General features: G+C 46.5%; 1 protein-coding gene across 1 annotated transcript in view; it reads right to left on the bottom strand.

Moving 5' to 3' along the window:
* Window positions 1-13782, bottom strand: part of MTHFD1L (methylenetetrahydrofolate dehydrogenase (NADP+ dependent) 1 like) — a gene marked incomplete at both ends in the record, with an annotated part of 206675 nt that overhangs the window by 110445 nt on the left and 82448 nt on the right. The window contains 3 exons of the mRNA XM_080700390.1: window positions 1911-2022; window positions 10745-10813; window positions 13303-13443. Coding sequence (XP_080556516.1) covers window positions 1911-2022; window positions 10745-10813; window positions 13303-13443 — 322 coding nt within the window. The remainder of the gene's footprint in view (window positions 1-1910; window positions 2023-10744; window positions 10814-13302; window positions 13444-13782) is intronic.

Below are 13782 nucleotides of genomic sequence, written 5' to 3'. Positions count from 1 at the left end.
GACAGGCTAAGAATGTGCCAGGCTAAGAATGTGTGCCCGGGCTCTTTCAATTCTCCTTCTAAACCTATAGGAAAATCCTTTTAAAAGCTTCATTTTACAGATAAGGAAACGGAGGCAGGAATAGTTAACTTACCAGAGGTCATATGACTTGGAAGGCGCTTACCCGCTAAGCCCTTGTCCACAGGCAAGTAGCTTGGTACTGACACCGCCCCTGCTCACAGCCTTAGAGTAGACGGATCAGAGAACTTCCTGGAACCCTTGCTGACATCTTCTGAGTTCTCTGTTTTACAAACCGCTTTCTCATTGGGTACTAACTAAAATACTGTAACACAGGCATTCTCCTTTTATCAAGAGAGGAAACGGAGCCGGAAGGAAGCTAAATAACTTGCTTCAGGTCACACACCAAGTGGGGCTCCGATCCCACAGTTTTTAACTCGGGAACTTTGGCCCCCCCACCTCCTGTATCCATTCCTTCTCTGCTCCAGCTTCTCATTTTCAGATGAGAATGACGAGCAGAAACACCCTCGAGTCTGATGTCTGGCCCAGGTCACACAAAGAGCGGGCATGTCTGCATACACCATCAACATACCTTTCAGGATATCTTGCCACAATGACACAGTCTATAAATATGTATTTGGCAACGTAAGGACCGCTATGGGGTAGAGAGCTCTGTCAGCATAACAGAGCGCTTTTGGCCTCCACGCTCTTGGATTGGCAGAGCTGCTGCATTAGAAGCACCGTTTCGCCTAAGTGCCCGACTTTCCGATGCCGGCCCTTCCCCGGCTCCGTCCATTAGCTCTATGCTTACGCGTGATCAATCAAGCAAATCCACTCAGACGGCTCGTCTCGCCACCCTCTTAGTGCATTTGGTACCAAGCAGCAGAGTACACGACTGCTGAGCGATACAGACCTTTGAGGAATGGAATTACATAAATCCTGACTTCACATCTATAAAGAATTCTTAGAACAGTCTCAGTGACCCTGAGTGAACTTTGTAATGTCGGAGCATAAGAGGGCAAAGAAAGGTTCTTGTCCAGCAGAATTTTTTTTTCTGGTGGAATAACTCGCTTTGTAGTTTGATACAAGGCTGATGATAGTGCAAAGAAACTGCTGTACTTTGATCATTGGCGAGCACGCAGTTAATGAGAATTATGGGAAATGGGCCGGTGTAATCCCTCCTGTGTCCACTGGAGGCGCTCTTCCACGAATCCTTGTTTGTTTTGTTATAGCCTTAATCTCCAAGGTGAGACTAGAGCTGGCACTGAGGGAGTCAAGGGCCACAGGGACCCCTTCTTGACAGATGCAAAAAGCTTGCAGTCCCACCAAATTAAACTTCCTACTCTATTGCTTGAGCGTCTCCTCTTGGTTAGGTTACAAAAACATACTTGGATTTCAAAAAAACTGGTTTCAATTTGTTACCCCTGCTAATTGATTACAGTTAACAAGCATTTTCTCCTATTCAGTTCTACAGACCACTGGACAGTATATATGGGGCTAGGTCTGTTCTGCTCAGCACTGGATTCCAGCTCTGAAGAGAACAGCAGGTTATGAACATGGTGGGTTCCCAACAAGTATTTGCTGAATGACTAAATAATCTCATAATAACCAGACAAAGCTTGATAGAATACTATTAGCACCATACTATAGAGAACAGGCTCAAAGTTATTTAAAATGTGCTCAAGGTCACTCAATCGGCAAATTTTAGGGCTTATATTCTGACACATGTGGACTTGACTTCAGAATCTACTGTTCAGCCACAATGTAATTCTACTAGCGCACGCCAACTGGGGCCATCTTACAAAGGGTGAGTCTAAAGGAACATATTTCACGTTACTACACTCTCCCACTCATTATCTTTTTTACATATCATCAATATTCTTCGATATCTGAATTTCAAATAAACAACTTACCCACAAATCCTTCTTCCCCAACCAGTTTCAGGGCAATTTTATCAGCTAACACCGAGGAGTTGCCGTGGGCGATGTTGGCGAAGGGGCCGGCGTGCACGAACACAGGTGTGCCCTACGGGAGACAGCAGTGAGGACCCGACGGCACAGAAGAGGGGAAGCCAGGAGCGATTTGGGGCAGGCGAGGTGGAGCGCACCGCTGGGTATTTTAAAGACTCCCTCCAGTCACTGTTCTAATTTATACTACATATTCCAGGCCCCAAATCTCTAAACAGATTTAAAACACCCTGACTCCCTCAAAATACCCAATTTCTAATATATTCTAGAATATACTGCTCTAGATTTAATTCTGAAACAGAGACAAAAAAAAACTATAATACAAATAATTTCCTACTACACACACACACACACACACACACACACACACACACACATATATTTTTTTTTGGTGGTACTGGGGTTCCTGGAAACCCTTCTACCTTCGGGCTACTCTCCCAGACACCTAATTTTTATATATTTTTTTAAATTTGGAAACAGGGTCTCTTAAGCCAGCGAGGCTGGCTTCGAACCTGCGCGATCCTCCAGTCTCCGCCTCCCAAGTGCGGAGATTACAGGGGTGCGCCACCACGCCAGGCTCCTACTCTAATTTTGATTAGCTATTATTAGCTCTCTTGGTGACCATGAAATAATCTATGTACTTAATTTCATAGTGCTCTGCATTGTGTTGGTACTCGGATTGAACCTAGGGTATTCTATGATCGAACTACACCCCCAGGCTTTTTTTTTTTTTTAAATAAGTTATAAGTTGCTGAGGTTGGCTACAAACCTACAATTCTGCTATCTCAGCCTACCAAGTACTGAGATTATAGGCAAGTGCCACCATGCCGGGTGGCATTACAGTTTTTTTTTTTTTTTTTTTTTGGTGGTACTGGGGTTCCTGGAAGCCCTTCTACCTCCGGGCTACACTCCCAGACCTATTTTTTACATTTTCATTTTGGAAACAGAGTCTCCTAAGCCAGCGCGTGCAGCTGGCTTTAAAGCTGCACGATCCTCCTGTCTCTGCCTCCCAAGCGCGGGGATTACAAGCGTGCGCCACCACGCCCGGCTATTACAGTTTTTTTAAAAAAATGAAATTAGACCCTGATGGTTTAAGAGGCTTCTTAATTTTTTTAAATTAAAAAATTAGTCTAGCTGGGAATGGTGGCACATGTTTGTAATACCATAACTTAGAAGTTTTGAGACAGGAGGATTGCAGGTTCAAGACCAGCTTCAGCAACTTAGTACGACTCTCAGCAACCTATATAGCAAGACCCTGTTTCAAAATAAAAAATTAAAAGCTGGGCATGGTGGTGCATGTCTTAATCCTAGTAATTAGGAAGCTGAGACAGGAGGACTGCAGGTCAAAGACAGGCTTAGCAAGTAGTGAGACTCTCATCAACCTAGCGAGACCTTGTTTTAAAATAAAAATAAAATAAGGCAGGGGATGTAGCCCGGTGGTAGAATGCCCCAGGGCTCAATCCCCAATACCATAATAAAAAAAATAAGCAAAAAAACCCCCAAAAGGCCGGGGGCATAGCTCAGCAGTAGAATGCCCCTCAGTTCAGTTTTAATGCTACAAAAAAAAATTAGTCAATTTTAAAAAAATTTGAAATAAGCATAAAAATACAACTAAAGAATTGTGAAATCAAGTCAGCTACATAACAGTTAGGCTGTTTTTACTCTTATCATTAAATTGTTTTCCTGATTTTTAAAAGCTTCTCATTGTTTAACCATTATACATGTTAGAAATTTAGTAACTATTCAGATAACAAAAGCAAAGAACAACTGCATTCACTGTAAAAATGTTACAGTAATTGTTATTAATGGAAAAGACAACAGATGCTGGGTGGGGTGGCTCATGCCGGTGGTTCCAGCTAACCCCCAGAGCTGACGCCGGAGGATTGCAAGTTCAAGGCCAGCCTGGGCAATTTTTCAAGACTGTCTAAAAATAAAAAATAAAAAAAGCCTGGGGGTGTGGCTCAGTGGTAGGGCACCATCCTGGGTTCAATCCCCGAATCAAAACAGAAAGCAGTATACAAGAATCATTAAAAAGTGTTGATATATTAGCCGGGCGTGGTGGCGCACGCTTGTAATCCCCGCGCTTGGGAGGCAGAGACAGGAGGATCATGCAGGTTCGAAGCCAGCTGCGCTGGCGTAAGAGACCCTGTTTCAAAAATATAAAATAGGTCTGGGAGTGTAGCCCGGAGGTAGAAGGGCTTCCAGGAACCCCAGTACCACCAAAAAAAAAAAAAAAAAGTGTTGATATTAAATCTTTAAAGAAAATCTGCCAATATATTTATTTTAGTGAATTTCTACACTTTTACTCCTTTATTGATGAAAAACAGACTTTAGCCCTAACTAAAAAGCATTTACGCTCATGCATTAGAAAATCTAGGTTTTATTCTGAGCCAGGGCCCCGGGGCAAGTCCTTGCTGGCACTGAGGGCAGAGGGGGTGGGAGGTGGGGCTGGACCCCGGGAATCCCCATCCACCATGAGTGCTGTCAGCGGAACCTGGTCCAAAGATGAGGAAGCTGAACAAAAGCAGAACAAGGGTAATGAAAGAAAAATCATGTTTGAGAAAAAGAGAGTTCCCCAAGGCCAGCATGCGAGTCCTCTGCTGACCCTTCCTCCCAAAGTTCTCCGGAGGCCAAATAACACAGGGCTCCACGGCCCCAAAGACGCGTGTGGACACGGAGGCAGGGTCATGCAACCAGGCGAGCGTGCTTATGGACATGTATCTATGCACATGGATGTCTCATCGCCATCTTTGTGTGTGTGTGGTACCAGGGCATTCTACCTCCAATCTACATCCCCAGCCCTATTTTTTATTCTTTATTGCCATTTTTCTATCTGTAATTTCTTACTTTTGTCTAGATAAACATCTATGTGTGTGCGTGTGTGTGTGGTAGTAGGGATTAAACTCGGGGGCACTCTATCACTGAGCTACACTGCCAACCCTTTTTTGTTTATTATTATTATTATTATTATTATTATTATTATTATTATCATTATTTTGGTGGTACTGGGGATGGAACCCTTCTACCTCCGGGCTAAACTCCCAGACCTACTTTATATTTTATTTGGAAACAGGGTCTCTTAAGCCAGAGCGGCTGGCTTTGAACCTGCGCAATCCTCCTGTCTCCGCCTCCCAGGCACGGGGATTACAAGCGTGCGCCACCACGCCGCTGTTTTTTTATTTGAGACGGGGTCTAAGTTGCCCAGGCCGGCCTTGTATGCATGATCCTTGGCTTCAACCTCTTGATTATAGGTGTGTGCCTCTGCACACAGCTAAAAGAAAACATTTTTACTTGTTTTGTTTTTGCCATCTTTCTACCTATAATTTTGTGGTGGTGGGGTTTGTGGTACTGGAGATTAAACCCAGGGGCATTCTACCTCCGAAATACACTCCTAGCCCTATGTTTTAGTCTTTATTTGGAAACAGGGTCTCACTAAGTTGCTGAGATCCTCGCTAAGTAGCTGAGGCTGGCTTCAAAACTGCGCGATCCTCCTGTCTCAGCCTCCCAAGTGCAGGGATTACAAACGTGCGCCACCACGCCTGGCCTTGAAAGACATCTTTAAATAGATCTCCAAGTCCCCATCACCTTCTGCCTTTGCCAGCCTGAGCACGGCGCTGCTTCTGGCTGACGAGAGGAGGTGACAGGTTGAACAAGGATAAGGTCACAGGCTGCATCCCTGGGAGGGCAGCTGGCCCTCCCCCTCCTCACTGCAACCCTCACCAATCTGCCTGAGAAGCACTGGGCCCTGGTCTCCAGGGGACACGGTGACAGGGCTGGATCAGCACACACATCACCATTCTCGGGAAAACCACTCCAAGATGCTACAAAATTCAAAGCCATATTTTAATTTAAATGAAGGAAAGGACTTTTATCCTTCATAGAATCTTTCTTATTTTCTAGGCTACACATTTAATCTATTAACCATACCAATTTTTGGGGGGTATACTGGGGGTTCAATCTAGGGGCATTCTACCTCTACACCCCAGCCCTTTTTCATTTATTTATTTTTGGTGGTACTCAGGGTGGAACGCAGAGGCTTTCTACCTCTGGGCTATACTCCCAGACCTATTTTATATTTTATTTGGAAACAGGGCCTCTTAAGCCAGCACGGCTGGCTTCGAACCAGTGCCATCCTCCTGTCTCTGCCTCCCAAGCGTGGGGATTACAAGCGTGTGCCACCACGCCCGGAAAGGTGGTGAAAACTTTAAGGGGGGGATTGGTGGGTGGTTCCATGTCATGGAGGGGGAGAGTCTCCTCAAAAGGGATTGTGGGAGTTTTGTCTGTCTGTCTGTCTGTCTGTCTGTCTGTCTGTCTCTTTCTGCTCAGCTCTGAGCTAAGCAGCTTTGTTCACAAACATGTACTCATGAACCTCTGCCTCAGCTTCTTGAGTAGCTGGGATTATAGGTGTCTGCGCTGCGCTCCCTTCACAAGGTGCTGCTGAAAGCGACAGGGCCAACCGACCATGGACTGAAACCTCTAAAACTGTGTGCCCAGAGAAACCTTTTATAAGTTGCTTATCTCAGATATTTCTCCCAGTAACAGAAAGCTAACAAACACAGGTTATACCAATCGAGCTAGTTAACATGCCCACCACCTCACACAATTTTGGCAGTGAGAACATAAATTGATTCTTTTAGAAATTTTGAAATAGTCGACATATCATTATTAACTATTGTCGCCTTGTTACGCAAGAAATCTCGAAAATGTACCCTTCCTGTCTAACTGGAACTTTGCACCATTTGGTTAAATTCTCTCTGTCCGCCTTTCCCTCCAGCCTCTGGTAAGCACCATTCTACTCTCTACTTCACAGAAGCATTCTTAAAAAATTAATCAATAAATCTGTACTGGAGATGGAGCCCGAAGGCATTCTATCTTTGAGCTACACCCTCAGTACTTTTTATTTTGAAAGAAATTTCTTGCTATGTTGCTGAGTCTGCCCTCAAATATGCAATCTTTCTGTCTCAGCTACCCAGTGATGTAGGAGAAAAGAAATAAGTAGGTGAAAAGGAGACGGACAAAAAGGAAAAGTAAAATAGAACTTTAATATACGAACTTGGAGCTGAACTGCTTTAGCTTCTACTGCAAAAACCAGTTATCTTACCAGGCCTCTCTCCCAAATTCCCGATCGACCTGTAGATCCTGAGTCAACTAAAAGAAACTCTAACTGCCCTGTGCATTGATAAAAAGATGTGCTATTTTGAGAAACATATAATTTAAGACACTCCAGCTTATCTGTCAATCAGTTCATGAGGATCCCAATCAGCCTGAGGACCCTAAGGACTACCAGACTGAGATCGTCCACCATAGAGCTGACCAGGCTACCAGACCACCAGGAACAGCCTTGGGGACTACCGGATTAAGATCATCCTCAAACACCTCCTCCAGCCCATTCCTCACCGAAGTTCCCTCAAGAAGAAAGCCCTGAACTCCCCAAAAGGCCTTCCTCATCTCGAGGCGGCCCGTGTTCCCTCTTGAATGTGTTTCTTTTCTTTTCCCAAATAAACCTCTGTCCATGTCCTTGACTAGAGCACACTGAAATTTTTCTCTGTCATGTTAGCCAAGGACCCCGCGGATCCCGAGTTCCTGAGCTGAGGGCTCACCCCAACATAAGTTCTGGGGTTACAGGCCTATGCCACCGTGCCTGGCTGCGAACGTACTTTATAATTTTGTGTAAGTGTAGTTTTAGCTAAAACTCACAGAATCAGATAATGTACGAACAAGAAGCAGCTCATCTTGTCCTCACATGAGAAAGCTAAGGGCCTAGGGAGACTGACTAAGGGAATTCTTCAAGGGCACACTGGGGATTCGAAACTAAGGTAAGATTAGAGCTCTGGTTTTGAAGAAGTCCCAGGATGGTGTTTAAGTGGGAACATTAGTAAAATATCATTGTTAAGATGGGCATGGTGGTGCATGACTGTAATCCCAGCACTTAGGAGGTGGAGACAGGAAGATTTTATGTTTGAGAGTAGCCCCAGCAATATAGTGACCCTCAGCAATCTGTCAATGTAGTAAGAACTTGCTTCAAAAAAAAAAGGGCTGGGGTGTAGCTCAGAGGTATAAGACCCTGGGGTTCAATCCCCAGCTCTCTAACTCCCCCCCCAAAACAATGTTAAGCTGGGCACAGTGTTGCACGATTGTAATTCTAGTACTTAGGAGGCTAAGATGGGAAGATCACAGGTTCCCAGCCAGCCTCAGCAACTTAGTGAGGCCTTGTTTCCAACTGAAAAATGAAAATAGGTCTGGAGGTGTAGCTCAGAAGTAGAATTAGAATGCCCCTGGGTTCACTAATCAGTATCACAAAAACAAACAAAAACTTCATTGCTGGACATTCAAACAGAGATACATACAAATAGTCAAAGGTGAGTGCAGCTGTAAGATACATAACTCTAAGTTAAATATATTGTCTTAAAAATCTTCTACTAAACCAAAGGTATAAAAATATCTATCTTGATCTCAGTATTTTATCTGATATGCAGAACGCTTAGGAAAGTAATGCAGGCACCATCCTGGCTTCTCATGAAAACAGCGCTATGAACGTCTCCATAATGGACATTCCACCCATTTCCTAAGACTGCTGCTCCCATTAGCTGGTGGCTCAAAGCACTTTCTGTAATGCCACAAATACTCTGCACTCCACCAGCCACATGTGACTGCTGAGCGCTTAAAGTGCAGCTAGCAAAAAGTTTTTAAAATAACCAGAAATCCATAAACAGAAACGTGGAGAAAGCCGGGCAGGGCGGTACATGCCTATAATCCCAGTCCTTGGGAGGCTGAGACACGAGGATCACAGGTTTGAGGCCAGAGTGCAGTAACTTAGTGAGACCCTGTTTCAAAATAAAGATAAAAAGGGCTGCGGGTGTATGTAGCTTAGAGGCAGAAGCCTTGGGGAGAGCATAGCTGGAGAGGTGCAGGGTCAGGTCCCCAACCTGCGGAGGAGAGGGGGAGAGGCTGGCCAGAGGGGCCCAGTGACCAGAAGAATCGAGTGGCCGTGGAGGGCAGCCAGGGTCAGGAGCGGCAACCCTGCTGAGGGGCCAGGAAGACAAGCACAGAGAAAGGAGGGTTCGGCCGCACAGAGGAACAGGTGACTGAGACAAGCGCCATCAGGAGGGGCAAGTGGAGACCCAGTGACAGGTAAGAGCCTCTTCTGAGTAAGGATGCTGCCTTAGCTGGACGGGGACGTGAAGTTGCAGGGAGCTGAGGATGCTCGGCCAGGTGTTTTTTTTTCCCCCCCTCTTGGTACTAGGGATGGAACGCAGGGATATTCTACCTCCGAGGTACACCCTAACCCTATTTTTTATTCTTTAATTTGAAACAGGGTCTCACTGACTTGCAAAGGGCCTCACTAAGTAGCTGAGGCTGTCCGCTAACTGTGATCCTCTGTCTCACCCTCTCAAATGCTGGAATTACCATCCTGTGCGCCACCCCGCCCTCACTTCTGTTGACAGGCGCAGGGCTATTTACTTGCTGTCTGCCTCCCCATCATGCAGAGGCTCCAGGAGGGCTGTGTCCTGAGCATCTACCAAAGAACTGGCCCGTGCTATATGCTACATAAATATTTAGTTTTCCTAAGAACCCTGTTGGGTTAGCTGTTGTTGTTACTATCAACATTTTACAGGGGAGAGAATCGAGGCTGGGATATTAAATAACTTGCCCCGGGGTCACAGCAGTAAACGGCAGGGCATCCACTTGGACCCCACTTTATAGCAGCTGAATAAATGGCTGGATGGTCCCCTTGTTTTTGTGCTGTGAACCCCAACATATCCGGCCTCTGGTCACCTCTACCTTCCTTTTCCCACCGTAGCTTCAGGACAAATAGCCTATCCACACCACCGACTATGCAAATTTTTTCCCAACTCCCTGTCTGGTGACATCCTACGGAAGCCAGAAATTGCCTGTGGTGGGAATATCTGCACCACGGCGACCAGCAAGGGACACAAACAGCCGGGTTCCTTCTCACCAACCTCGGCCCCGCCGCTGTGTCTTTGCCCACCCTCACCTGCTCACTGCCTCTTTGAGTCCCAATTTTGGGGTCTCATTAGGAGGAAGGAATTAGATAATTACTAGCAAGGATGACCACTGATTAGAATACTTGCTTAAAATAGAGGTATCTGGATGAAAAAAGATTCAGTTTGATATAGACAGGACAGAAATTCCAGGTCATTGTTTGTGTTCAAGATCACAAGAGCAACATTTCAGAGTTGAGTGGAGCCTACTTTCCTAGAAAATGCCAAGTGTTTGGAGGAAAACAATCAAATGAACCATAAAATCCCAAACCTAGTGGTTACAAGGGACTAAGTACAAAAGAAAAGAAAAAAAACCAACACTGGATAAGCTCATGTAAATGTGGGTGCACGACCTATTGAAATCTTAAGTTGATACTGACTCTCTAAGTTTCTGTTCTGATCAATTAAGCCAAGACTCGAATCATCTCAAAGGCATACATGTGGTGGTACATGCCTGTAATCTCAGTACTTGGGAGGCTGAGAGAGGAGGACTGCAGGTTTGAGGCCATCCTCAGCGACTTAGTGAGACCCTATTTCAAAGCAAAAATTAATTTAAAAAGGGCTCGGAGTATGGTTCTGCGGTAGAATGCTCCTCAGTCAAATCCCTCGTACCACCAAATGGAAAATAAAATGAAATAAACACATTTTTAAGAGGCGATCTGGATACTCCTTCTCTGGCTGACAAAGGCTGGCCAGAACCATGTTTCATAGTGACACCACGCTATCCAATTAAGGCACACATTATAAACAATTACTATAAAAAGAAAAATCACTTACCTCTAGGGTCTGCATTAAGTTTGGTTTTATTGCATCTTTCAACAAAACTGTCAGAGCACCTGTCACCCCCTACGGGAAAGAGAAAATAAACCACTGAGACTCTGAGAAATGACCTCCAGCCACGGTTAGTCTCTTGGCCTCTTCTCCAGTCTGCGTCCGGCTGGGCATCCCGGCGGGCTGCCCTCGCTCCTGGGCTGCGGGACACAGCGCCGGGCCTCTGTCTGCTCCTCGCCAGCCAGAACCGCGCTGGACGGCAGACACGGCAGGAGGTGAGGAGTGTGGGGAGCAGGAGTCTCACTCTTCCAAAACCTTCCTCGATGGCACTTTAAGGGGCTTCCCGTAAAAAGACCTCTCAATCCACACAGAAGTGCTGGGCACTGGGGACGGCACCCAGGGGTGCTCTGTGACTGAGCTACATCTCTAGCCCCTTCTAAAGTTGAGAGTGACGATAATGTCACTTCTACAGAAAAGAAGGGCATCTCCTCCCGGTCCCGGAAAACTTTCCTTGAAGTCCCCCGTAGAGATAAGGACGAGGAACCCAGAGGTGATGCCTGAGAATTAGTGGGAAAAGCGCACAAGAATGTCAAGAGGCTATTTAAAAAAAAAATAACTTCTATCCTTTTCCTCCCTCCCTCCCTTCCTTTCTTATTCAGGAAAATCTTTTCTCTATCTGCTAAAGGCCCCAGACTTGATCTTTTCAGCAATTCAGGGGAGACTACAACATGAACAAATGCTCATGAATGTAGCTCTGGAGGAAGAAGACAAAGTCCATCCCTCGCTGTACACAGCATCCAGGACCCAAGGTACCACGTTACCATGGCAACCTCTGATCCTACAGACAAGGAGGTCAGCCTAGAGACTCTTCATCACTCCACAGGGCAGTGTCACCTCCCTCTACTTCCGTCCCCGTGGTATTAGTGACTCTCTTATGGGATCCATTTCTTTGTCTTTTTACTTTTTTTTTTTTTTGTGGTACTGGGGATGGAACAGAGGGGCATTCTACCTCCAACTTCCACCCTCAGCCCTATTTTTTAGTCTCTTTCATTTTTTGAAGCAGGGTCACGCTGAGTTGCTAAGGACCTCGCTAAGTAGCTGAGTCTGTCCTCGAACCGCGATCCTCCTGTCTCAGCCTCCCGAATGCTGAGATTACAAGCGTGAGCCACCACGCCCAGCTTCAGTTTCTATTTTTACAGCATCTAATCATTTAAGATTTCTAGGAAACTCATTTTCTAAAATCTCACTGTGGAAATACACATCATGGGACACGTAACTACCCATTAATAAATACCCAGAGATGCCTGACTCAAAGCTGTAGGACAGCAAGGGCTCCAAGAAAGTGGTCTTCTTTCTGTAACAGGTGGAGGAGGAGCACCAGCTGCTCCTTCCTGCAGCTTCCTTCTTGCCCGCGGTCCTGGCTTACACGGCTCAACCCGACCGGGCCGCCAGGAGACTCCAGGGGGAAGGAAGCAGATGTTCCACTGTGGTGCCGGGCGGGGTGCAGGTGCTTTGCACACGGTACGGCTCCTCCTGTGCTGTGGCTCCTTAAACTCCAAGGGCTACGAAACCCACGCAAAGAGCGCTGGATCCCCCAGAGAAAGCCCATGTGGCTGTCACCTCCCCGTAAACGACACTACTGGGGGCGCTGCTGGCCTTCCATAGCCGTGTCCACCGTGGGGGGAGCCGGCACGGGCTCTTCCAGGGGACACCAGAATCAGACATCTGGAAGAAACTTCCAGCAGCTCCTAAAATCCACATTTTATTTGCTAACTCCTGAGCAGCTCCAGCAGGGTGAAGCAGAATTGGAGGAAATTGGGTTCGTTTTGCAAACAAGAAACACAAAGGAAACAAGATTACATTTTGGAGTCCTCTGACTGTGAGATGGTTATGGCTAGCGGGTTACATAAAGTAAAGGAAGTAACGTTTGAGGGTTAAGTTTCAAATACTTCTGGTACATACTTAATGCTCCCTAAGATTGTATTTATAGAGAAACCATAATGTTGGTTTAGATGGAAATGGTGAGATTTGGGCAATTTTTTAAGAAGCAGCCCTTTTGCAACCGCCTGATTTGGAGTTTTTCTCTTTAAGCTTCATGCTACGTTTTCCACTGGGGTGTTGACATAAGCCTCCATTTAATCTATTTGACAAGACCGATGAGATGAGTAACCGGGATTCAATTCTTCAAAAGTAGCCAAAAAGTAATCCAAACACTCTGGCAAAGGATTCAAATGACACCCTGAGACTTTGGGATTAATAAAATATTACTTTGCCCCGCTCCTTTTACAACTGTTTTCCAAGGGTCAGTTTGCATTCTGAATTCCATCCTCGTCCCTGACTCAACATGCGGGGAGGTCAGCTTCAATTCCGAGTCTTGGCTGTCCGGTCGGCCCAGGCCACACCTGTGCCCCTAGACACACGAGCGTGCAGAACTCCTAAGTTCCGGCACCCGTGCTGATAAAAGGCCTCGAGCCTCTTGTTCTGATACCTACCTCCTGCCCCCGCCTGGCTTTCCAGAGAGTTCACTGTCTGAAGGACGGTGCGTGACACCCAGCAATACTCACCAAGTCCTCTGCGGTCACAGGCTGCCCGTCTCTGTCACTGGCCACCACCATTCTTCCCAGTCTCTCCTTCATATCTTTGAGGCTGTGGGTCAGGGCCAGCACCGCCATGATCTCGCTGGCTACCGCGATGTCAAACTGCGCCTGTCAAAGCCAAGGTAGCGGTCAGCTCTGGTGGCGAGATGTCATGGCCACAGGGGCCGGATTTGGCGACGCGGGGACTGCAGGCTGGGGCCAGCCTCGTGGGCCACGCTTACACCCAGGGTGGTCCTTTGAGTGTGCACAACGCGCAGGGCCTTTGATGGGTGCCTCCTGGGGCGGCTCCCCGGCGTCCCTCGGCCTGTGCACAGCTCAGGTGGCTTGCGCCTGTATTCTGTCTGACTTAAACCTCATCAGGGAGGATGATGCACGAAACCCAGGAGGTGCTCAATAAATGCTCAGTGAATTCATGAACAGCCTACTGGCTACCTTCGCTAGACGCAG

The sequence above is a fragment of the Muscardinus avellanarius genome, assembly GCF_963383645.1.
Source record: "Muscardinus avellanarius genome assembly, chromosome: 8".
Taxonomy (NCBI): domain Eukaryota; kingdom Metazoa; phylum Chordata; class Mammalia; order Rodentia; family Gliridae; genus Muscardinus; species Muscardinus avellanarius.
Note: the sequence above shows the minus strand (reverse complement) of the source record. Positions and strands in the feature narration are given on the sequence as shown.